General features: G+C 43.4%; 1 protein-coding gene across 6 annotated transcripts in view; it reads left to right on the top strand.

Annotated features, from left to right (window-relative positions):
* myo1b (myosin IB) overlaps positions 1-23,234 on the top strand; it is a 397,467-nt gene that overhangs the window by 318,272 nt on the left and 55,961 nt on the right. For all 6 annotated transcript variants that reach the window (XM_085985844.1, XM_085985845.1, XM_085985847.1 and 3 more), the window contains one exon: positions 10,687-10,791. In XM_085985844.1, coding sequence (XP_085841970.1) covers positions 10,687-10,791 — 105 coding nt within the window. The remainder of the gene's footprint in view (positions 1-10,686; positions 10,792-23,234) is intronic.

Raw genomic sequence — 23,234 nt, 5'->3', positions numbered from 1 at the left:
ATTCCAAGCACGCAGTGCTACTTAGATGACATTTTAATCACGGGAAAAGATGAGGAAGAACACCTCACGAATTTGAAACTGGTACTCACCAGGTTGAAGGAGTATGGCCTTCGGGTTAATCGCAAGAAGTGTGAGTTCTTCCAAAAACGGATCTCATACTGCGGTCATGTCATTGACCGAGAGGGACTGCATAAGTCACCCGAAAAGATAGAAGCAGTTGTGAAGGCCCCCGCCCCAGGAAACGTATCACAGTTAAGATCATTCTTGGGGTTGATTAATTACTATCACAAGTTTCTGCCAAATTTATCCACGGTACTGCATCCGCTGAATGACCTGTTGCGGAAAGAAACACCATGGAAGTGGAGTGAGGAATGCAAAAAGGCTTTTCGCAGAAGCAAGGAGTTGATTACCTCTGAAGAAGTGTTGGCTCATTTCAACCCAGCATTACCCCTTCGTCTAGCTTGCGATGCTTCCCCGTACGGAATTGGGGCAGTACTCTCGCATAGGCTACCAAATGGCTCGGAAAGGCCAGTGGCTTTCGCGTCCCGATCATTGACACCCGCGGAGCGAAATTACGCCCAAATAGATAGGGAGGCCCTCAGTCTTGTGTGGGGCATGAAGAAATTCAACCATTACCTACAATGTAAAAAGTTCACATTGCTGACAGACCACCAGCCGTTGGTGTCCATATTCAACCCAAATAAGGCCGTTTCCACCATGACAGCACAAAGGTTACAAAGGTGGTCCGTGTTACTTGGGGCACACCAATACGAAATTGAGTACAAAAGGTCTAAACAGCATGGAAATGCTGATGGGTTGTCACGCTTGCCATTGCCGATGGTAGAAGAAGCGAGTATAGTGGACCCAGTAGAGTTGTTCCACTCATCCATAGTGGAGTGTCTACCGATAACAAACTCAATGATTGAGAATGAGACAAGGAATGACCCGACTCTTTCACGAGTCTATGATGTAACGGTGGAGGGATGGCCAGCACAGAGCGAACCAACACTGCAAGCATTTGCACAGAGGAAAGAACAACTGTCAGTGTGTCGAGGAACCCTGATGTGTGGATCTAGAGTGGTGATTCCACCCAAACTCCAAAAGAAGGTGCTAAAGGAGCTGCACGAAGGACATCTGGGGGGAGTAAAGATGAAAAATCTAGCAAGAGCGTTTGTGTGGTGGCCAGGCATTGATAGAGACATAGAGGAGATCACGAAGAACTGCCTAGGATGTCAGAGGGTTCAGAATGCGCCACCACAGGCTCCTCTGCACCCATGGGAGTGGCCCTCATCTCCCTGGCAAAGAGTACACATCGACTTTGCTGGTCCATTTATGGACTCGATGTTCCTAATAGCGGTAGATGCCCACTCCAAGTGGCCAGAAGTAATTAAGATGACCACCACCACGACGGAAAAAACCATCACGGTGTTAAGGACTATGTTTGCTCGGAATGGCCTGCCAGAACAGATCTGTTCTGACAATGGACCGCAATTTGTATCTGAGGAATTTAAGAAATTCTTAAAGAGCAATGGGGTTAAACATTACACGTCAGCCCCATACCATCCCGCCTCCAATGGATTGGCTGAAAGGTTTGTCCAGACCTTCAAGAAGGCCGTAAAGGCCATGAGTAATGAAGACATAAGTTTACAGCATAAGGTGGATAGTTTTTTGTTGGCATACCGAAATGCAACCCATGCGGTCACAAATCAAACTCCCGCGATGATGTTTTGTAATAGACGCCTACGATGTCGGCTGGATTTACTCAAACCAAACGTCAGAAGGGACGTAGAGAACCGGCAATTCCAGGGCATGAACGAAAGGGCCACTAGATCCTTCCAGACCGGTCAACGAGTTTTGGCCCGGGACTATCGTACTGAGAAATGGCAGCCTGGAATGATTGGAAAAAGGCTAGGCCCGTTGATGTACACTGTGGACATTGGAGACAATATAATAAGGCGCCATGTTGACCAGATCATAGGGTCCGCCACAAATGGGCCCCCGACTTCACCACCTTACCCGGATAAGGTTGAGACTGAGTTACCCAGAACACCTACGTCCGATCTGGTAGTTCTGGAGTCAGAGGAACCTGACACTGTGCTTCGAGCCGATTCAACTTTACCAGAAACACCTACTAGCCCGCTTGGAATGACGACACCACTGCGGCGTTACCCGGACAGAATCCGGAAACCTCCCGAAAGACTGAATCTATGAACTGTCTTAAATAAATCTGTATATATATATGTGATAATGTATGTCCACTATGGACTCAGTATGTTGAAAGCTAAAAAGGGAGGATTGTAGTGTATGTACCCGTCTACCCTTAAGGAAATTATTGTATGTAACCGTTCACCTTTAAGGGAACTACTTTAAGTGTGGCACTACTTGTTTGGCTTCTGTATACTGTAATACCGATAGTGACCACACCAGTATATAAGTGTTGTGACAGGATAACTGGGGCAGATTCGCCCGGACCTTCGAATAGTAAAGACCTGTTTTGTTTGTTACTTCTGAAGTCTGTGTATTTATTAACTGCACAACCCACAGACTTTACACTCTCTCTTCCCCCCAGTCGCTCTCTCTCTTCCCCCCAGTCGCTCTCTCTCTTCCCCCCAGTCGCTCTCTCTCTTCCCCCCAGTCGCTCTCTCTCTTCCCCCCAGTCGCTCTCTCTCTTCCCCCCAGTCGCGCTCTCTCTTCCAACAACAACATGCCCTCAAAAGACCCTCGGCACCGCCGGGCACTTCAGCTGGTATAGTATAATTTAGATGGGGGTCCGTGATTATTAATAGATTTAAAAAGGGTCCTTCAACCAATAACGTTTGAGAACCACTGATCTAATTGAATGGCAGAACAGGCTTAAGGGGCTGAATGGCCTACTCCTGTTCCTATGTGGAAATATCTTGTATTACGTCAAAATTGATTGAACCATATTGCAATGTTAATAACCCAGTCTTTGCAATTGCAGATTTGACTTATTGCTTGTGGGAGGCAGTTTTCCTCATTGTAACAGGGGTGTTACTGGAGGCCCGGCGGGAGGTGGTAGGGCTTGGGGGGGTGGACTTAACATGCCTGCATCCAGGCTACTCCTAACCGACAGTTTTATAATATAATATAAAACAAGGTACAGTAATGAGAGGTGACTGAAAGTCACTAATCAATGCACAGAGCAATATTACAGTGCTGTCCAAAAAGTTAGCCACTAGCCACATGTGACAAATTGGGAATCCAGATGTGAACAAAGTGCATTTCTATTAGTAAGTTAAAAATGAGCAATAGACACTGTCGTTGGGCATGTGATCTCAATATTTATATTTACAGGCTGTATGTATGTGTACTTCAACCTTTCTGTGTGTTGGTATCATGGTAAGATGAAAAGCAGAGTACGAGAGTTTTTTGATTGTTGAGTGCTTTATTTCCTTGGTTACTGAATGGTGGTAGATGTGAAATAAATATGCATATGTGAAATACATTTACCTGTATTGTGTGTAAGGTGTTCTCTACTAAAATGAGTGCATGTGGCTAAAGTGGTGTTGCTATAGCCATGCCTGTGGGTAGTCAGTGATTTTCTATTGGGCAATTTAGCAAGTTATTCTACCCCTTTAAATTAACTGAAGTTATCGCAGGTTTTGATATGGAAATGCTACTGCTGCCTTGGAATGCACATTTTAGGTGGCACTTTTTGTGACCTATACCCTACAGCCAAGATCTTCACCTTGTGATACCGACATAGTATCTTCCAGCCACAGCAGTTTAGGATTATGAAGTTTAATATGTAGAGCTGATTTTTTTTAACATGTAGTCTTTTTTTAACATGTAGTCTTTTTTTAACGTAGTCTTTTTTTAACATGTAGCCTTTGCTTAATATTTTTGGTATGTAATGTCCCATTATTTTTAAGAATTAATTTAGTTGTCGTTTGACTAGTTTAATGGAATCACATAATGTGCAAGAGTAGATTTGCAGAGTTATAATTTAATCTTTGTTGAGATGAACAACAAAGATTTGGCTCCATTTTACCAATTGAGAAAAACTTGCCATCAAGTTTTGAGTTAATAAGCTTCAGAAATGATGTGGAGAATATCAACACATTTGGCTGATTGTGTGTGGCCTGGCTGTTGTGTATTGAGTGAATGGAATATGTGTAGGGCGAAGTGGAGGCAGAGAGTCTGTGGCAGCACAAATGAGCTGGAGCACTGTTGACCCTGGAGAATGTCAGCAGTCACCCTACTCACAGATTGCTTCTGTTTATCACAGTCAAAATTTTCTTAAGCATTTCAAAACTTCAACAAGAAAAAAATAGTGCAAAAGAAAATCTTAAGGTGCAACAATCCTGTAAATCACAATACAGATTGCTGTAGTGCAAAAGATGGACCCCTCCAATAATACAGGACTGCGCTGAAGTGTTGGCCTAGATTCTGTGCTCAAGTCCAGCGCTCAAAACTTTCAAGCTCAGGCAGGCGGGCTACCAAATAAACCAAGCTAACATGTAAATCAGAGACAAGGATTAGTATGTGCTTTTAAATTGATGGTGTGTTGATAGTGAGTTACTCCACCACCAATCAACCTATAAAGGGAACGAATCCTATATCTCCGATAGTGCCAACTTTTGTGGTTCCTGCAGATGTCAATCTCTGGGCCTCCAAAGAAGTCCAGCAAGCAGGGCATTAAAAAGGCAAGAATGGTAGTCAGAAATTGTAGGTCTCTGCACCACTCCCTCAGAGTCCAAAAATCAATATGGGAAGGAGGACTAGGAAACTTGGGGAGTGGAAGGGGGTGCAGCTGACTAGGAAATTAATGGACTTGCCAATCCATCCCTTACAAATTGTTGCATTAACTTCCGAACATTATTGACAAACATCAGCAAATCAATTATAACAACAGAAAATGCTGGAAAAACTCAGCAGGCCAGGCAACATCCGTGGAGAGAAATTAGAGCTGACGTTTCGGGTCGAAACCCTTTTTCAAAGCCTGCTGAGTTTTTCCAGCATTTTCTGTTGTTACTTCGGATTTCCAGCACCTGCAGTATTTTGCTATCAATTGCCTGTGCGAGTGGCACTGGCTCCTGACATGTGGATCTTAATACAGTTGGTTGCTGGAAGTAAAGTTGTTGCAATAAACTGAGGCTGGCAGCTGGGAAGTGACCTGAATGAATCTTGGCAAGTTTACTTTCAGCTGCAGCCAGCTGCAAAAAACCTGTGATTCAGAAGCCCTAATGTGGCTGCCACGGAATATAAATGTAGCTTGAGAAATAGGGACTAGGTAGCCCTATGTGAATTTTAAAAGTTTTTTTGGAGGAACGGGACTAGAAAAATCTCAAAATATTTTAAAATCTATTCTATCTTAACACTGAATGCTCTCCTGTTAACTGAACAGGTTTAGTTGCTAACTTTGCATCAGTGGAAACTTTTAAAAATCCAGATTGCACTATTAACAGCCCAAATTATAGGTGTTCACCTTTGAACGATGAAATTGCAAAACATTTTACAACAGAATCACATAACAGACTGTGTATCTAGCTCTTCAATTTAATATTGAATCATTAATCATTGGAGTTAGTGTTGAGCTATGTAAAATGCTTGTACAATGAAGTGGAGTGTAAAGTACATATTCCATTTCTCTGAAAGGTAGATCATCTTGCAACTCTGTCCTTGGCAATTGCAGTAAATTTAAATAGCTTAAAACAGCTGCCACATTAAATCATATCCCAAGCTTTGAAGACTTGGGCCCTGATTTGTCTTTAAGTTGTGAACAATGTCGTTGGAAAAGTATTTATGAGAATATCTCATACAAAAACAGGGCACTTTTCCCTGCAGACATTTTAGGAACTTAGAGGCCTTTGATGTGCACAGAACCATGTACAGCTAGAACTTCAGTAGTAGGTCAACCTGCTACTTAGGATGTAATATCATATTCAGCAATCAAGCACATTCTGGGTTTCCTGCTGATAACGCTGAGTTGTTTTTTGCAAGCAGGTTTCGATCCCTTTGGTACCACTTGTGGTTAATAATTAGTAATACTTACACTGAGATTTTAAAACATAGTGGAAATCTGGAATAAAAACAGGAAATTGTCGAAATCCTCAGTAGGCCAAAGAGTACCTGAAAGAAAAATTGAAAAGAAAGACAGACTTGCATTTATATAGCGCCTTTCACGACCACCGGACGCCTCAAAGCGCTTTATAGCCAATTAAGTACTTTATTGGAGTGTAGTCACTGTTGTAATGTGGGAAACGCAGCAGCCAATTTGCGCACAGCAAGCTCCCACAAACAGCAATGTGATAATGACCAGATAGTCTGTTTTTGTTACGTTGATTGAGGGATAAATATTGGCCAGGACACCAGGGGTAACTCCCCTGCTCTTCTTCGAAATAGTGCCATGGGATTTTTTACGTCCACCTGAGAGGACAGACGGGGCCTCGGTTTAACGTCTCATCTGAAAGACAGCACCTCCGACAGTGCAGCACTCCCTCAGCACTGCACTGGAGCATCAGCCTAGCTTTATGTGCTCAAGTCCCTGGAGTGGGACTAAGAACCCACAACCAGAGGCGAGTGTGCTACCCACTGAGCCACAGCTGACACACAGAAAAATGGAAAGGTTAATACTTTGGATTTTGGTGAAGGACTACAACTGAAACATTAAGCCTTCTTTTTCAGATGCTGCTGTTCTTTGCTTTTGGTTCACAATGAATGTTGACATTCTGATCCACTATTAATGCAGGAATTATCACCTTAGTATTTTCAACTATTGCTGTTGAGGGTTCCTTATAGCTTTCTCAATCTGTAAGTTCTGATATGTTAATTACCATTACATTTTTGGTTTAATTACACTTTAAAAGGTGTGGTATATGACACATTATAATCAAATTTGAGCTGCGTCTATTTGAGAAGTAGAACAAAATTATATTTAAATGCCAGTGACATGGCGTTGGCGAACCTATTCTACAGAAACATTCAACAACTTAGATTCATACACATGTAGTAAGATATCTGAGTGATTTACAAGGAAGAGAGATGGATGGCCAGCATGAAGTAAAGGAATTTGAAAAAGAAGGAAAAACGATTAAAAACATGATTGAATAATATTGTTTTTTTAGGAGGCTTTTGCCAGCAGTGAAAATCTGGAACACTCCCTGCCCCCAAAAAGCTGTTGACGCTGGGGGTCAATTGAAAATTTTAAAACTGAGATTGATGTATTTTTGCTAGGCAAGTGTATTAAGGGTTATGGAACCAAAGCGGGTGGATGGAGTTAAGATACAGATCAGCTATTATCTCATTGAATGGCAGAGTAGGCTCGAGTGGCTGAATGGTCTGCTCCTGTTCCTATAAGAGAGGTAATGAGGTGAAATGAGTTTGGAACCGAGTTGCAAAGGCTGAAATATGTCGGTGGGGAGGGGACGAGCAGTAATCCCGTGTCAGAGGAACGTTGAGTGCAAACTCAGATGTTTGGCTGGAGAGGATTCCCTAAATAGGACAAGGTGAACGATTCTGTTTATTGGGTGAATGTTGCCGCTGGGCTATTGTTAATTGATGACATGCCTTGCCAGTCAAAAAGGATGCTCTTTATTCGGATTGATCTGTTCAGCTGTGAATCACTAGTGAGAGGATGAGTGCTTCCATTGTCACGTTTGTCCATCTGAAGAGGAGCCTAGATATGGTGGTGGTGAGAGGCGGGGGTGGGGGGTGGGATAAGAGAGCAGTGAGGCTGGGGGATTAGTGGAGCCACTAATTAAAACTTTCAACTGGCAATTAAAAAAAAACATGGCTATGCCAATAAAACCAAAGCTGTGTCAGTTGACACAATCTTAATTTTTGGATGTTAATACCAGGCGGGTGAATAGCAGAGGAAAAGCAATACACACAGCAGCCCAGTCAAAATAGGGCAATTTGTTTTGGAGAAACCCGGGCAAAGGACCAATGCCTGTAGTTCAGCACACACATCAAATTTCAAAAGAATAGGGGGAGAAGATGAATCATGAAGTAGTGGTCAAATGGCCACTAGGCTAATGTGTGGAAGAGCGGTCGCAGCAATAGCTTCCAACTGTTTCTCAGTGACCTACTATTTTGTAAAGTACACCCGACAGATCAAGCACGGTTTAATCTATTAAGACAAAGAACGGTTGTGAAAATTTGTGAGATAGGCAGATCCATTCCGATGTTGCCAAGCCAACCTAGCAAAAGCTGACCAACAACAGCAAAAAGCTGACAACTCAGAAATGACACTGAATGTAAGGTTATGGCATACGAAAACAAGTAATTCCACCAAGAGTGCATTGAGGCATTACTTCTGCAGGTTTACGAAACATTCCTTCCCTCATGTTGGAAGAAATAAAACCATGGGGTAAACTTTGTTCTTCAGAGCCCCTGGCGCAGCACTCCATGTACCAAGAGTGTATATTGTGAATTTGGGCATGCGCCCAATTCACAGGTCCATCGTTTTCCATGCATTGGTTTTAATGGATGGGAAATCACGGGCCTGTGAATCAGATGCACTCCCAAATTCCCAATATATGTTCCTGCCTTGCAAAACTTTGCAGCAGGAGCACTAAACACAAACAATTTAACCCCCATAAGTACATGAAAATCTGAATAGAAATACAAGAAGGTATTTTCTAAGGCAGTGTATAGGGCATGCTCCTCTGGAAATTAAGATTTTATTTACATTTAAAAATAGTGCATTTTTATACTTCACAATTGATAGACTTTTAATTTTAAAAGAAAACAAATAAAGTGCATTTTCAACAAGCCTGTTAGTTTTGGGGGGAAATAAATGATCTATCAGCCAAGGAACCCTTTTTCCCTTTGCAAAGGTGCTGTCCATTTCCAACCTTCTCCTAGTCTATTGACACATTGCGGCTGATTATAGTGCCTGGTGCACTCCATTTTTGGACGCAGACCAGACTAGGCATACCAGATGATGAAATCCAGTGGGAAATGAGTTCTACTGGATTCCTGCTTAATCCTGGCTTCATTCTATTGTGCGATCAGGCCTGGGTGGACGTTAGTAGCTACTGTCCAAAGCAGGTGCAAGTTTCATTCACCTATTCAAAAGGGGAGGGAAAGAGCAGTGTCTGTGGCTGTGCTGGACACAAGTCCACAGGAATCCTGGCTGGAATTGGGCTTTAGGACAGGACTTAAGACAGGAGGCCCACATTGACTCAGGTAAGTGTATTTAGGACTTTTCTGGGAACTCCTTGTAAATTTTTTTGTGTACTTTTTTTCAGCTGACACTTTAGGCTTGTATGAACCTTCGTGCCAGTTGTTATTAATTATTTTTTGCCTCCAGCTTCCTTTACTAGCACCAATGGGTTTGCCAGTGAGGATCCTCTGAGGTGATGTGTTCAGAAGAGTACAAGCAGTGGATGGTTGCAAGAAGTTCAGGCCTACCAAGAGGTTCCCTGTCCTTCCGTCAGCACCCATACATCCGAATATACAAAATGGGGGGGGGGGGTTGTGGAGAAATAACCTTGCTTTGGGAGATGCAGTTGGAGCTTCCTCTTTTGAGATGAGTACTTCTATTGTTATTGATGCGCCTCAATAACTTCAAGGCTCAAAGTTAACTGGATAAAACTAGGCTTTTATTAGCAAAGAAAGATGCCTGTGTCTTCACCTAGCATTCTGCTGTTCTGCTGCAAGACAAGCCTGGGCTTGTCTTAAGTAGGGCCAGGTATGGGCGGAGCCGATACAATACAAGGTAAAACACAGGAGCAGGCAATACAATATATGTAGTTAAATACAGAGTCTGATGAATGACATATTTCATCACAGTTATATTTTCCATCTTAAGAGGAGCATTGAGGCAACAGGGACAAGTGATGTGAGAGACAGGCTGTCGAATGAGAATTATTTTCTGCAGGCAGTGCCCCCAAAATGCTGACTCTCCGTGTCAAACACGGATGATTGGCATGCAAGGAAGTGAAAAGGACGCTTTAATTCCTGTGTTGTAAACTAAACCTAATAAGTTAATCTTTTTGGGGAAAATGGAGGATTACCACATTAGCAATGACAACTGGTCATTGCTAATGTTATTGATCAGTATTGTGCTAGACAGCTCCTTCCACGTGTCATTGCTATGGATGATACACCAATCCTGTCATTATGGTAACAATGAAGGCTGTATTAAGCAATTAGAAACCTCCCTCTACCTCACCATCTCCCCATGAGGTGGCCTAGTTCCTTACGTAAAAGCTGGGGAAATGGTATGCTCTGCACGTAGCTGCTATGAGGAGAAATATGTTTATGATTTGGTTTCCGAAGGTGCATTATTATTTTAAGTTTATTGATTTGGACGTTTTGCACAATCTCTGATGCTTTTTTAATTTTCTTTTTTTTCGCAACAGAACTCTGTAAGTATGACCTGTTTGCAGTGGCAGCTTTGCCGCATGTGGCATTAATTTACTTAATTAATAATAATTTAAGTCCTGTAAACTGCTACAATGAAGCTTGGAGATCAAAAGCTCTTTTGAGCTACCCTTTGTGTATAAATCTGCTTCATGGCATTTGCAGTTTGCTTTATTTGTTAGGCTCTACCGCTTTAATGAAATGTCGTGGCAAGTACTTTCCAGGACACGTGCTGCTTATGTGTGTGTTCAATCTATGCTATGAGCTGATTGTTGAGTTTTGCAGTGGAATAAGTGCTGATGCACAGGCAAAGATCAAATCAACATGATTTTTATTTCCCTTCTCTTGTTACAGAACAATAGCTTTGAGCAGTTCATCATTAACTACTGCAATGAGAAATTGCAGCAGATTTTCCTAGAGCTCACTCTGAAGGAAGAACAGGAGGAGTACATCAAAGAGGTAATGACCCACTTTTGCCATGCCGCTGACATTTGTTTCATCAGTATTGGAAGAAGGTGGTCTCAGGTGACCTGTGCTGAGTTAGCTGATCTTGGCTGAGGCAGTACTTGGTGTGCTAGGATTGGTCTCAGTACCTCTGTGCTAGGTAGGGAAGAAAATCGGCCAGGCTTTCAGTTCCTGATTGCAATTCAGTGACTAGAGAGTGCATGTGTGTGGATGTTTGATGAGGGGAGGATTGAGTGTAGTTGTGACATCACCAATAACTGAATAGCCTATGGATGCTCACTCTCTCGGACTATTTGTTAAATGCTGCTTAACAATACACATCCTATTAATTACACAATGGGCTGTGTTGACTCTGCTCCTCCTCTATTTCAGCTTATTTGTAATGTTCACCGTCTTGTATTCTAAACCTTTCCAATGAACATATTACATTTTTGAAATTAAGTTGATCAGAAGAGAGAAAGTTGGTGACTCTGTGAGGAATACCAGAATCTCTGAACCAACTTGAATTTCTTTTTCTCCTGAATATGCACCTGTGTCTATATCAGACAATGGTTTGATTCGCTTTAACTTTCTGTGAAGGTTCTGAATGATTGTCTCAGATTGGTGGGAGGGATATGGAAATCTGTGATTAAACAAAGGGATCTTCAATAGTTGAGCAGCTATTGCTTATGTCATGTTTGCTGGGAGTATATTAACAATGCTGTGTGGAATCTGTTCATTTTATTAACTGACATCTTTCTTTTGGCTTAGAGCATCTATTTGCATGTTCCCACCAACGTCCCCAGCCTTTGTACTGTACACTGTTGATCACCCTGTCATATCACTGCCACTCCCACTTTTACACAGCAGTTCTGATTTTTCTGAATAATGTCATTGTAAGATGTGTGTTTCCCTCTCTTTGCCCAGAGCAATGCCCTGCATTTTGGTTGATTATATTACAGAATTAAGTGTGTGTTTTGTCAGACTGGAGTCACTGTGGGTTTCAGGTTTTTCTCTCTCTCTCTCTCTTTCCACCCTGTGCATTGACCAAGGATTAAATGCTTGCTTTGTCACCTAACACCAGTGGTGTTGGTGAGGTGCTCATTTTCATTGAATATCTATAATCAAACTGCTCATCAGGGTTTTAGAGGTTTACAAATTATTGTGTTCCAGGAGCAAAGCAATCCCAATAATAAAGAAAAAGTTCTCCATAAAGATTTTATCTGCACCATTATTACTGACAAATCTGTAATATACAAGCTTTTCACATGTGAATGAGGGAACCTCCACATCTAAAGCAACAGGAATATTGGCACTGTCTTCTGTTTTGAAGAGAAAGGGAGAGAGAGAAATTAAAGGAGGAGAGGTAAACAGAAGGGAAGGAAAGAAAATTCGGAGAGAAATAGAACCAAAGAAACAAGGGGAGGAGGGAGAAATGGAAAAGGAGAAGGGAGGAAAAATAAATGGAAGGGGAGAAAGAGAGAGAAATGGAATGGAAAGTTTGGAGGGAAGCAGAAGGGAAGGAAATAGAAGGGAAGAAGGCAAAGAGAAACTGATGTGAAGGCAGAGAGGACATAGAAGTGAAGGAGAGAGGAAAATGTAAGTGAAGCACACATGGAAGCTATTTGGCACAGTGCCTGTGGTGGTGTTTGGCCCATATTGGACCTATCTATTCTAATGTCCCTTCCCTGCTCTTTCCTTGTACCCATTAATATTTTTATTTTTAAAATGTTCAATTCCCTCTTAAATGTTGTGATTAACTTGGCCTTAATGGCCACTTGTGCTAATGCATTCCACGTTCTATCAATCTTTTACATGAAAAAAATCTTATATCCTCTCTTTTATGCTTGTTACTAACCTGATATTATGGTCCTTGTTACCAACTCTTCGATCACTGGAAATAATTTTCTCTCTTCATCCTCTTAAATCTTTTCAAAAATGCCAATATTTCTATGAGATCCTTTCCCCCTTTTCTGCTCCAGTGGACACAGTCCTGGGTTTTCAAGCCTCTCGTCATAACTACATTGTTGCACTCTTGTAAATCTACTTCACACCTTTTCCACGGTTCTAATATTCTTTCGACAATGGAATGCCCAGAGCTGCAAGCAGTACTCCAACTGCAGCCTAATCAATATCCAGTACAGATATCTGACCATTTCTTTGTATTCAGTGCTGGGATATATAAAACTCAGAATCCAATTTGCCCTTTTTATGGCTTTTTGCACCAATCTTGCTTTTATACATTTACATAGAAACATAGAAGATAGGAGCAGGAGTAGGCCATTCGGCCCCTCGAGCCTGCTCTGCCATTCAATGAGATCATGGCTGATCATCCAAACTCATTACCCTGTCCCTGCCTTCTCCCCATATCCCTTGATCCCTTTAGCCTTAAGAAATATATCTAACTCCTTCTTGAATATATTTAATGAATTGGCCTCAACTGCCTTCTGTGGTAGAGAATTCCACAGGTTCACCACTCTCTGGGTGAAGAAATTCCTACTCATCTCTGTCCTAAATGGCTTATCCCTTATCCTTAGACTGTGACCCCTGGTTCTGGACTCACCCTGCATCTAGCCTGTCTAGTCCTGTTAGAATTTTATAAGTTTCAATGAGATCCCCTCTCATTTTTCTAAACTCCAGCGAGTATAACCCTAATCGACCCAATCTCTCCTCATACGTCATTCCTGCCATCCCAGGTATCAGTCTGGTGAATCTTCGCTGCACTCCCTCCATGGCAAGTACATCCTTCCTCAGATAAGGCGACCAAAACTGCACACAATACTCAAGGTGTGGTCTCACCAAAGCCCTGTACAACTGCAGCAAGACATCCTTGTTCCTGTACTCGAACCCGCTCACTACAAAGGCCAACATACCATTTTCCTTCTTAACCGCCTGCTGCACCTGCATGCTTACCTTCAGCGACTGGTGCACAAGGACACCCAGGTCTCGTTGCACTTCCCCTTCTCCCAACCTATTGCCGTTCAGATAATAACCTGCCTTCCTGTTTTTGCCATCAAAGTGGATAACCTCGCATTTATCCACATTGGGCAGATGCATGGCAGATGCAGTATAATCACCCAACCTATCCAAATCATATTGGAGTTTCTCGGCATCCTCCTCACAGCACACACGCCCACCCAGCTTTGTGTCGTCTGCAAACTTGGAGATATTACATCTAGTTCCCTCATCTGGATCATTCATATATATTGTGAATAGCTGGGGCCCTGCGGTACCTCACTAGTCACTGCCTTCCACTCGGAAAAAGACCTGTTTATTCCAACTCTTTGCTTCCTGTCTGCCAACCAGTTCTCTATCCAAATCAGTACCTTGCCCCCAATCCCATGTGCCTTAACTTTACACGCTAATCTCTTATGCGGGACCTTATCAAAAGCCTTCTGAAAATCCAAATACACCACATCCACTGGTTCTCCCTTATCTATTCTACCAGTTACATCCTCAAAAAATTCCAGTAGATTAGTCAAACACGATTTACCTTTTGTAAATCCATGTTGACTTTGTCCGATCCTGTCACTGTTTTCCAAGTGCTCTGCTGTTACATCTTTTATAATGGACTCAAGCATTTTCCCCACTACCGATGTCAGGCTTACCGGTCTGTAATTCCCCATTTTCTCTCTACCACCTTTTTTGAATAGTGGGGTTACATTAGCTACCCTCCAATCCATGGGAACTGTTCCAGAGTCTATAGAATTTTGAAAGATGACCAGCAATGCATCTACTATTTCTAGGGCCACTTCCTTAAGTACCCTAGGAAGTGTGCATTTACATCCAAGATCTCTCTGTTCCTCTCCCCATTGAGAGTGTTGCAGGGTATAGTTCCATTCTCTGTTTTCAAAATGTACTACTTCACCTCTTATCTATGTTGAGCTGCATTTTCTGTATTAATAAAAACAGAAAATGCTGGAAATACTATGCAGGTCAGGCAGCATCTGTGGAGAGAGAAACAGAGTTAACGTTTCAGGTCGATGACCTTTTGTCAGAATGGGAAAAAGTTAGAGATGTAACAGGTTTTAATCAAGTGCAGGGCAGGGTGCACCAGGATGTAACATTCGAAAGGGGAAATAAAGTGCTTAAAGGATTGGGAGAGGCAGAGAGCACTAAAGTAAGAAATAGTAAGGTATTTGGTGGGGTCCAACAAAGAGAGAATACAGGATGGTCGAAGGTAAGTTTACAGTGTATGTATATGAACGCACAAAGCGTAGTAAAGAAAGTAAGTGAGCTGCAGGTACAAATAGCCACATGGGAATATGATGTTGTGACAGTAACTGAGACCTGGCTCAAAAAAGGGTTTTAAATATTCCTGGTTATAGATGTTCAGGAAAGATAGGGAAGGAAAGATAGGAGCTGGTGTGGCAGTATTGGTTAAGGAGAATGTTACAGTGCTGGTGAGGGAGGATGTCCTGGAGGGGTCAAGGACAGAGTCTATATGGCTAGAGTTAAGAAATAATAGAGGTGCCATTACACTACTAGGTGTATTCTATAGACCACCAAATAGTGGTAAAGATATGGAAGAGCAAATTTGCAGAGAAATTACAGAGAGGTGCAAGAACTATAGCGTTGTAATAATGGGGGATTTCACCTATCCTAATATAGACTGGGATCATAATAGTGTTAAGGGCAGAGAAGAGGAAGAATTTCTGAATTGTGTTCAGGATAACTTTCTTGATCATGTTTCCGGCTTGGCGAGGGGGGAGGCATTGCTGGATCTAGCTCTGGGGAATGAGGTAGGTCAAGTGGAGCAAGTGTCGGTAGGTCAAGTGGAGCAAGTGTCAGTAGGTGAACATTTAGGGAACAGTGGTCATAATATCATGAGGTTTAGATTAGCTATGGAAAGAACAGGGAGCAATCTAGAGTAAAAATGTTTAACTGGGGGAAGGCCAATTTCAGTGGGATGAGAACGGATCTGGCCCGGTTAAACTGGTATCAAAGATTGACAGGCAAAACTGCAGTGGAACAATGGGACGAAACTCAGAGCTCCCTGGATGATGAAAGAGAGAGAGAATATGATGAAGCAGAAAAAGAGTGCGTATGACAGATGTCAGGTTGGAAATACATCTGAGAATCAGGCTATATATAGAAAGGTTAGAGGAGAAGTGAAAAAGAAAATAAGAGGGGCAAAGCGAGGATATGAGAATAGAATGGCAGCCAACATAAAAGGTAATCCAAAAGTCTTCTATAGGCATATAAATCGTAAATGGGTAGTAAGAGGAGGGGTGGGGCCGATTAGGGACCAAAAAGGAGACCAGTGCATGGAGACAGAGGGTATAGCTGAGGTACTAAATGTGTACTTTGCATCTGTCTTCACCAAGGAAGAGGATGCTGTCATAGACATAGTGAAGGAGGAGGTAGTAGAGACATTTGATAGGATAAAAATTGATAAAGAGGAGGTATTAGAAAGGCTGGCTGTACTTAAAGTGGATAAATCACCAGGAGCGGATGGGATTCATCCTTGGATGCTGAGGGAATTGAGGGCGGAAATCGCGTAGGTACTGGCCATAATATTCCAATCCTCCATAGATACGGGGGTGGTGCCAGAGGACTGAAAAATTGCAAATGTTACAGCATTGTTCAAAAATGGGTGTAAAGGTAAACCCAACAACTACAGGTCAGTCAGTTTAACCTCGGTAGTGGGGAAGCTTTTAGAAACAGTAATCGGGGATGTAATCTGGGCCGAAATCAACAGTCACTTGGATAGGGGTGGATTAATTAAGGAAAGCCAGCACGGATTTATTAAAGGCAAATCGTGTTTAACCAACTTGATTGAGTTTTTTGATGAGTTAACAGAGAGTTGATGAGAGTAATGCGGTTGACGCAGTGTACATGGATTTCCAAAAGGCGTTTGACAAAGTGCCACATAATAGGCTTGCCAGCAAAGTTGAAGCCCATGGAATAAAAGGGACAGTGGCAGCATAGATACGAAATTGGCTAAGTGACAGGAAACAGAGAGTAGTGGTGAATGGTTGTTTTTCGGACTGGAGGAAGGTATACAGCGATGTTCCCCAGGGGTCAGTTCTTGGACCACTGCTTTTCTTGATATATATATGGGTGTACAGGGCACAATTTCAAAATTTGCAGATGACACAAAACTTGGAAGTATAGTGAACAGTGAGGAGGAGCGTGATAGACTTCAGGAAGATATAGACAGGCTAGTGAAATGGGCAGACACGTGGCAGATGAAATTTAACACAGAAAAGTGTGAAGTGATGCATTTTGGTAGAAAGAATGAGGAGAGGACATATAAACTAAATGGTACAATCCTGAAGGGGGTGCACAAACAGAGCGACCTGGGGGTATGTGTGCATAAATCATTGAAGGTGGCAGGGCATGTTGAGAAAGCAGTTAAAAAAGCTTACAGGATCCTGGGCTTCATGTATCGAGTACAAAAGTGTGGAAATTATGATGAACCTGTATAAAACACTGGTTCGGCCCCAGCTGGAGTACTGTGTCCAATTCTGGGCACCACACTTTAGGAAGGATGTCAAAGCCTTAGAGAGAGTGCAGAAAAGATTTACGAGAATGATTCAAGAAATGAGGGACTTCAGTTATGTTGATAGACTGGAGAAGTTGGGGTTGTTCTCCTTGGAGCAGAGAAGATTGAGAGGAGATTTGATAGAGGTGCTCAAAATCATGAGGGGTCTGGACAGGGTAGATAGAGAGAAACTGTTCCCATTGGCGGAAGGGTCAAGAACCAGAGGACACAGATTTAAGGTGATTGGCAAAAGAACCAAAGGTGACGTAAGAAAAATCATGTTTACACAGCGAATGGTTAAGATCTGGAATGCACTGCCTTAAAGGGTGATGGAGGCAGACTCAATTTTATCTTTCAAAAGGGAGTTGAATAAGTATCTGAAGGAAAAATAATTGCAGGGCTACAGGGAAAGGGCAGGGGAGTGGGACTAGCTGAAAGTCGGCACGGGCTCAATGGGCCAAATGGCCACCTTCCACGTTGTAATCATTCTATGATTCAATGATTCAATAGGGAAAGGGAGGACGGGAAGTAAGAACAAAAGGGGAAGGTCTGTGATACGGTAGAAGACAGGACTGATTAAATGACGAGAGGTATGATAGTACAAAGCAAAAGGAGATGGTAATGGGACAAGTAAAGAAACAAAAGATGAGTCTAGAAGAGGTGTAAATGCGAATGGCAGAAACATCAACAGGTGCCATGTGAAAAAATAGGGGCAGAGGTTATGGTCTGAAATTGTTGAACTCGATGTTGAGTCCAGAAGGCTGTAAAGTGTCTAATAGAAAGATGAGGTTCCTAGAGCTTATGTTGAGCTTCGTTGGAACAGTATAAGAGGCCGAGGTCAGAGTGGGAGTGGAGCAGAGAATTAGTGACAGGCGACCGGAAGCTTGGGGTCATGCTTATGGACTGAACAGAGGTGTTCGCAAACTGGTCACCCAATCTGCGTTTGGTCTCCTTAATGTAGAGGGGACTGCATTGTGAGCAGCGATAACAGTTATACTGAATTGATAAGTATAAGTAAATCTGTTTCACTTGGCCCTGGACAGTGGGAAGGGAGGTGGTAAAAGGGCACGTGTTGCATCTCCTGCGCTTACATGGGAAGGTGCCGTGGGAAGGGGAGGGGGTGATGGAGGAGTGGACCGGAGTGTTGGGGGTGATGGAGGAGTGGACAAGGGTGTTGCGGAGGGAGCAGTCCCTTTGGAATGCTGAAAAGGGAAGGGAGGGAGAGATGTGTTTGGTGGTGGGATCATGCTGGAGGTGGTGGAAATGGCAGAGGATGATCCGTTGAATGGGGAGGCTAGTGGGGTGAAAGGTGAGGACAAGGGGAACCCTATCATGGTTCTGGAAGGGAGGGGAAGGGGTGAGAGCAGATGTGCGGGAAATGAAATGGACACGGTCAAGGGCCATGTCAACCACGGTAGAGGGGAATCCTCGGTTGAGGAAAAAGGAAGACACATTGGAAGCACTAGTATGGAAGCTGAAGTTTGTGGGAGACATGTTGGGGTAGTAGGCAGATCTGCATTTGCTGCATATCTGCCTACTACCCTAACATGTCTCCCACAAACTTCAGGCTTTCATCGTTCTTGATTTAGTATTGTTAGCAATCTTTTGGTATTATTCCCTCTGCATCCTCCGTGAGATCACAAGATAATCATGGATGAGGAAAGCCATTTGACCCATGTTAATTCATCCATCTAGATAGCCCTAAAGTCCTCTATTGCAGCATCCAATTGGTTCGTAAATGATTCCAGGGGTTTTTGCCTCCATTACTATATCCAGGCGACCATTCCATATATTGATCACTCTGTGTGTGAAGAAGAACTTTCTGATGTCTGTTTGCCTTTTACTAGTTTGAACACACATGCCCTTGTCCTAATCTCTCAATTTAATTTAAAATTGTTTGCTGGATTTACCTTTTCCATACCGTTTAGTATTTTCTATAAGATCATCTGTCAAGACGCCTCCATTCGAGGCTGGAAAGTTCTAGTTTGTCCAGTCTTTCCTCATAACAGACCTTTAGGGATCAGTCTCACGGCTCTTCTCTCACTGCCTCTAATGCTTGAGTGTTTCCTTTGTGTCTCAGTGACCAGAACTGGATACGGTAAGCAAGATCTGGTCTGATCAGAACACTATCGAGTTTGATCACAACTTCTTCTGACTTGTATCCTATTGTTTAGCTTATATATTTCAAAATTCCATTGGTTTTGTTTGCTCTGCATTGTTTGGACATATTGAACTGAGTCTACTATGATTGCAGGGGATTTATTTTCTAATTCTCTGTCTGTTTTCCTCTCCCTCTCCTGAAGCTGAAGAATGTGGTGCTGGGATACAGTTCTACAAGTGCTGATAACCTTCCAGTACATTGCCCAAATGCATTTCTTCATCATGTGTCTGACTAGACAGCGAGGGCTGGATTTTCATTAAGCTGTCGGGAAAGAGGCGGGACTACAACTTTCGGGTTTTAGTCCCGCCTCCATCGACATCCGGCCAATCGATGCGATTTTCCCTTGATTGACCTTGTTGAGCCCGCCCAGCGGGCTCAGCAGGCCCATTAAGGGCTACCCAGCAACAGGTGATGTCACAGACTGAAATGTCATCTGTCAAGAGTTTTTGACAGATGAAATATCAGTATTTCACAGCTGTTTGAAGCTGTCAAACACTGACAGTCTGACTTCTAACCTGAGTCCTTTTACGCAGACTCAGTTAGAACTGTCACCGGCACTGAAAGCTGAAGGCTGTCACTTTTGACAGGTCGCAGCCGTTCAGCTTTCAGTTCCGGCCGAGTGATGGACTCCCGACGCCTAGAGGAAGAAAGGCTGTTACGGTAAGTACAGGTAAGTAAAACTTCTTTACACACTTTAGACACACCAAACACACTTATCTTTGCACTCATGCACCTATCACTCACCTGAACACTGATATCGCGACCCCCTCCAAGTCCTTCAACCCGACGGCCCGCCTGCTCGAACCTGGCGTGGTTTGGAGCTGTCGGGAATCCCATATGACACCCCTCAAAATTGGGATTAGGCTAAAAACTGCCTGTTACCTACCTGGTAACAGGCAGTTAATTGGCACGAATCCCTTCCCACCTCGGGTTGGCGGGTCCCAGTGCGGGGCGGGTACCCGCCTCCCTTGAAACTTATGTGGAGGCGGGATGGCGTCGGGACCCCCGAATTCGGGATTTTTGCCCCCCTGCATGCCTGAAAGCCCGCCTCACGGCACACTGAAAATCTGGCCCTGTGTGTCTGTAGGTTATTGGACTATAGACGGGGGCAGCACATCCAAGTACAATCCTGTTCTTCTCCAGCATCTACACATGCACTTCTCTGCAGGAGTCTCTGGATAGCAATCAGCATTTGGAAGCTCCATTACATCCCTTCCTACCCCGAACTCAGAGACCACTTGTACCCCAGTGCTGCAGCAGCTGAGATCAGCCAACTCGGTTTGAACCCGGGACCGTTCTGGTCTATGGCTCAGCATTGGCGGCTTTTATTTTTATTACAGCCCAGTGACTGCAGCTGTTCTTGGCATGAGATGTTACACGTTGTGGAATTTAGTTACAGTAATTGGCTGCTGCTAAATGTGGTGGGAATTGTATAGTACATGCAATTATGAGGTTCTGAATTAAATTTGGATCTATTGCTGAGTTTCTTTTTGAAAACCTAATGATTTCTAAGTTTCCAGTCTGTAAGATCATATCAATTCAGTAAATAGAACACACATTTTGACCTTCTGTTGGTCTACATCAGTGTATGGGTTTAGGCAAAAATGTTCCAGGCAACATGGGCCTATATTTAGATTTGTATTGAGGTTTTGATTGCAAAAATGAATATTTTAATTTTTATTTAGATTTTTAAGCCCTCTTCCATTCTCCCGGTGCCAAATACTAGATACTGATTGAGAGCACGGGCCTCTGATCTACTCCCAGGCCTTATCTCGACCACTCAGGAGAATGGCACAGGTTGAATTCCCGCGGCCCTCCTTCAATTTATGTTTACTGTTTATTCCCTCCCCCTTTGCCTGAGGAGAGAGGCATCTTGGCCTAAAAATTCATTGTAGCCACTTTTGGGGCGGTAAAGTAGGGCGGCCGCTAAAGTTTGCGCCCGGCGCAAAATCAAGGCCACTTCTCCGATATTCATTAGCTTCGCCTTAAGAGTTTGCTCGAGCGCTAAAACTGGCGCTGCACGCCTCTCTTTAGGCGCTAAGCCGGCGGGCCGGGGCGCTAAACCGGAAGCTGGGCACAGGGCAGGTGCGGCGAGCTGCTGATTGACGGCAGACACTCTGGCTCCGGTGAGCTCTTAAAGGGGGAGGGTGGATTTGTTTTTTTGAAAGGCCGACACTGGTGTATTTGTGGTTTTGGGGACGGTTTCTCTCCATCAACTCCTCCTCCACCTCCACCTCCTCCACTTCCACCTCCACCTCCACCTCCAGTAAGACTTTGCGCCGGCGCTAAATGTGTACTGAAGTTGGAGCGAGGCGCAGATCGCGCTGCGCCCGGGCGCTCGAGATCTACTCCTCCTAAGGCGCTAACGGCTGGCGCGCCCAACTGAATTTCTAGGCCCTTGTCTTTGCTCAGTGTCTCTTCCAAAGTCGGTTTTTTTTTTGACTGAGGAGTCTAAGTGCAGGAACAAGCTTAAAAAGGGGTCGGAGAGAAAGAGATAAATCAGTAAGTAGCAGTTATTTGAAGCCAAACATAGATTCTAAAGGTCTAAAAAAAACAGGAAGACAGAGAGGTAAGGAGTTCTACAGTTTTGAGGGAAACAAAGTTAGAGAAGACGAATAGAAAAAAAACTAAGGAGCAATCAGTTAGAGTGGCAGGAACTAGAGGTATATGTGGCATGTATAGGGGTTGGGATGAGGACCATTGCTCTTTTTGATATATATTTATGACCTGGACTTGGGTATATGGGGCATAATTTCAAAGTTTGCAGAGGATATGAAACTTGGAAATGTAGTAAACAATGAGGAGGATAGTAACAGACTTCAGAAGGACATAGACAGACTGGTGAAATGGGGAGACACGTGGCAGATGAATTTTAATGCACAGAAGTGTGAAGTGATATGTTTTGTTAGGAAGAATGAGGAGAGGCAATATCAACTAAATGGAACAATTTTGAAGGGGGTGCAGGAACAGAGAGACCTGGGGGTGTAAGTACACAAATCTTTGAAGGTGGCAGGATAAGTTGAGAAGGCTGTTAAAAAAGCATATGGGATCCTTGGCTTTAGTAAGAGGAATAGAATACAAAAACAAGGAAGTTATGCTAAACCTTTATAAAACACTGGTTAAGCCTCAGCTGGAGTATTGTGTTCAATTCTGGGCACCACACCTTAGGAAGGATGTAAAGGCCTTGGAGAGGGTGCAGAAGAGATTTACTAGAATGGTACCAGGGATGAGATACTTCAGTTGTGTGGAGAGACTGGAGAAGCTGGGGTTGCTCTCCTGAAGGTTAAGAGGGGATTTGATAGAGGTATTCAAAATTATGAAGGGTTTTGATAGAGTAAATAAGAAGAAACTTTCCAGTGGCAGAAGGGTCAGTAACAAGAGGGCACAGATTTAAGGTGATTGACAAAAGGACCAGATGCAACATGAGGAAAAAGTTTTCGTAGCGAGAGGGTTTGAGTACAGGAACATTCGTAGCGAGAGGGTTTGAGTACAGGAACATTCGTAGTGAGAGGGTTTGAGTACAGGAACAAGGATGTCTTGCTGCAGTTGTACAGGGCCTTGGTGAGACCACATCTTGAGTATTGTGTGCAGTTCTGGTTGCCTTATCTGAGGGAGGATGTTCTTGCCATGGAAGGAGTTCAGCGAAGATTCACCAGGCTGATACCTGGGATGGCAGGAATGACGTATGAGGAGAGATTGGGTCGCTTGGGCTTGTACTCGCTGGAGTTTAGAAGAATGAGAGGGGATCTCATTGAAACTTATAAAATTCTGACAGGACTGGACAGACTAGATGCAGGAAGGATGTTCCCG

The sequence above is a fragment of the Somniosus microcephalus genome, chromosome 4 (genome assembly GCF_052327205.1).
Source record: "Somniosus microcephalus isolate GS21.2 chromosome 4, FLI_Smic_1.0, whole genome shotgun sequence".
NCBI lineage: Eukaryota > Metazoa > Chordata > Chondrichthyes > Squaliformes > Somniosidae > Somniosus > Somniosus microcephalus.
Note: the sequence above shows the minus strand (reverse complement) of the source record. Positions and strands in the feature narration are given on the sequence as shown.